This window comes from Ammodytes marinus (assembly GCF_949987685.1).
Source record: "Ammodytes marinus genome assembly, chromosome: 2".
Taxonomy (NCBI): domain Eukaryota; kingdom Metazoa; phylum Chordata; class Actinopteri; order Uranoscopiformes; family Ammodytidae; genus Ammodytes; species Ammodytes marinus.
This window is the reverse complement of record NC_137231.1, coordinates 37381475-37383974: the sequence shown is the minus strand read 5'-3', so window position 1 is coordinate 37383974 and position 2500 is coordinate 37381475. Positions and strand designations below refer to the sequence as shown.

Here is a 2500-nt window from a genome sequence, read left to right as displayed (position 1 = left end):
CAGACAGAGACACACACACACAGGCAGACAGAGAGAGACAGAGACACACACACACACACACACACACACACAGACAGACAGACAGGCACACACACACACACACAGAGACAGACACACAGGCAGACAGAGAGAGACACACACACACACAGACAGACACAGACAGACAAACAGACAGACAAACAGACAGACATAGACACACACACACACATACACACACACACACACACACACACACACACACACACACACACACACACACACACACACACACACAGACAGAGACACACACACACACACACACACACACAGGATAGATTAAAGCTTCTGCTACTACGCACACTGTACCTTTATACTGATCCTATCTGGTATGATTGTCCTTTGTATTATTTCAAAGGTACAGTGTGGAATATCTGAGTATTTAGCTTCATCTAGTGGTGAAATTGTAGATGTCAACGCTCCCTTGCTAACCCCTTCCCTTTGTGGAGAATGTACAGAAGCTACGGTGGCCTTCAAGGACAAGAAGCTAGTTACTAAAGATGGCATCATCCACCACTGCCTCAAGTCTTTCCACAATATCAAGTGATGAGGTGAAGATGTATTTAGTTATTTATTCTATAGTACTTATTCTTCTTGGTCTTCCAACAGGTGCATTTCCCCAGGACGCCCACTATATATATAAACGTGTAAGGCCGTTAAGTTTGTCCGTTCTGTGCTACTGTAGAAACATGGCGGTGCAACATGGTGGCCTCAGCGCCCCGCTCCTATGTAGATATAAAAGGAGATTATACACTAATTCTGAACAACAGCAATACGTTCTACACACTGGCCCTTAAACCAGTGGTGTGATGTCATCACCTTCTCCAGCAGGCTGCGTAGCTGTGTGTGTGTGTGTGTGTGTGTGTGTGTGTGTGTGTGTGTGTGTGTGTGTGTGTGTGTGTGTGTGTGTGTGTGTGTGTGTGTGTGTGTGCACCTTCTCCAGCAGGCTGCGTAGCTGCTTGGTTCGAGCGTCTCTGGAGCAAACCGTCTGCTGCGGCGCGACCACCGTACACACACAGCGAGAGTCCTGAGCCGAGCTGTACACCTGCCAGCCTTCACCCGGGGCCGAGCCCGCCTGCCAGCCCGCGCCCGGGGCAGAGGGGCCCACCTGGAACAGGGTTCAATCAGTCAGTAAATAGACTTCAGCGCTTTTCCCTCGTTTTGCACAGACCCAAAGCGCTCTACATTGTTTTGTACACATTCACCCATTCACACACACATTCATTCACTGATAGCAGTGTCTCTTTGGGGCGACTGTGGCTCAGGTGGTTAAGTGGGTTGGCCAACGATCCTAGGGCTGCCGGTTCGATCCCCGCCCGGCCACCTGTGTCATGGTTGTTGTGTCCCTGGGCAAGACACTTCACCCACCTTGCCTGGCGTGAATGTGTATGATTGCTGTATGTTTGAGGTGGTGGTCTGAGGGGCTGTAGGCGCTGAATGGTAGCCACACTTCCGTCAGTCTGCCCCAGGGCAGCTGTGGCTACTATCGTAGTTTACCAACCGGTATGACTGTGTGTGAACGAGTGGAACCATGTAAAGCGCTTTGGGTGCCTTGAAAAGCGCTATATAAATCCAATCCATTATTATTATTATTTGTCCAGGGCATGTGGCGGGGAGACGGGGAATCAAACCACCGACCCTGTAACCCAGTGGACGACCGTCCTACACACTTCACCACAGACGCCCGATATGTAAATACATTCATTGAACCTTTATTCACACTGCAGAGATCACTGAGCCTCATTCACAATGGAGTCAAACAAAAACAACAACACAAACATAATGTACAAAGTAAACACATCAAATACACAACAAGCTGACAGAGACAAAACATTGAAACATTTAGACAGCGATGTAGAATGGCAGCAATTAAAATGAAATGGGTGGAAGTACAATATAGCCTAATTAAAATAGTTACAGGTAGAGTTTGGCAGATTTAAGATAATATGTCGAAATGTGTCTGTCTGTCTGTCTGTCTGTCTGTCTGTCTGTCTGTCCGTCTGTCCGTCTGTCCGTCTGTCTGTGGGTCTGTCTGTCCGTCCGTCTGTCTGTGGGTCTGATGTGCACTCTATAAATATACACTGTTTTATACAACAGTTAGTTCAATGGAGTGGGTCAGTGCCTGTTTCAGGAAGCAGGGTGAACACATTCTGAGTTGACCAACTCAGAGCTGAGCAACTCTGGGTTTTGGGTTTCAGAACAGTAGATCAGCGTTGGGTTTATCAACTCTGAGCGTGTTCACTCTGGGTGGAGCATGTGCGTAAAAGCCATCGTCAATGGATCGCTGATAACATGATTCACCATGGAAACAGGAGAAACAAATGCTTGATCCTCCCACTTCTCCACTTCTCAAAAAAGAAAAGAAAAAAAATCTCTGCTCCTCCCACTAGAGTTAGAAATATTAATGAATGAACATTAGGCCTGTGTGGTACGGAGAATAACGGGGATATTATCTCAGAACTCC

At 47.4% G+C, this 2500-nt stretch overlaps 1 protein-coding gene across 1 annotated transcript in view; it reads right to left on the bottom strand.

Annotated features, from left to right (window-relative positions):
- LOC307261700 (noelin-like) overlaps positions 1-2500 on the bottom strand; it is a gene marked incomplete at both ends in the record, with an annotated part of 9245 nt that overhangs the window by 4953 nt on the left and 1792 nt on the right. The window contains one exon of the mRNA XM_080042277.1: positions 971-1144. Within this exon, the coding sequence (XP_079898403.1) occupies positions 971-1144 (174 nt within the window). The remainder of the gene's footprint in view (positions 1-970; positions 1145-2500) is intronic.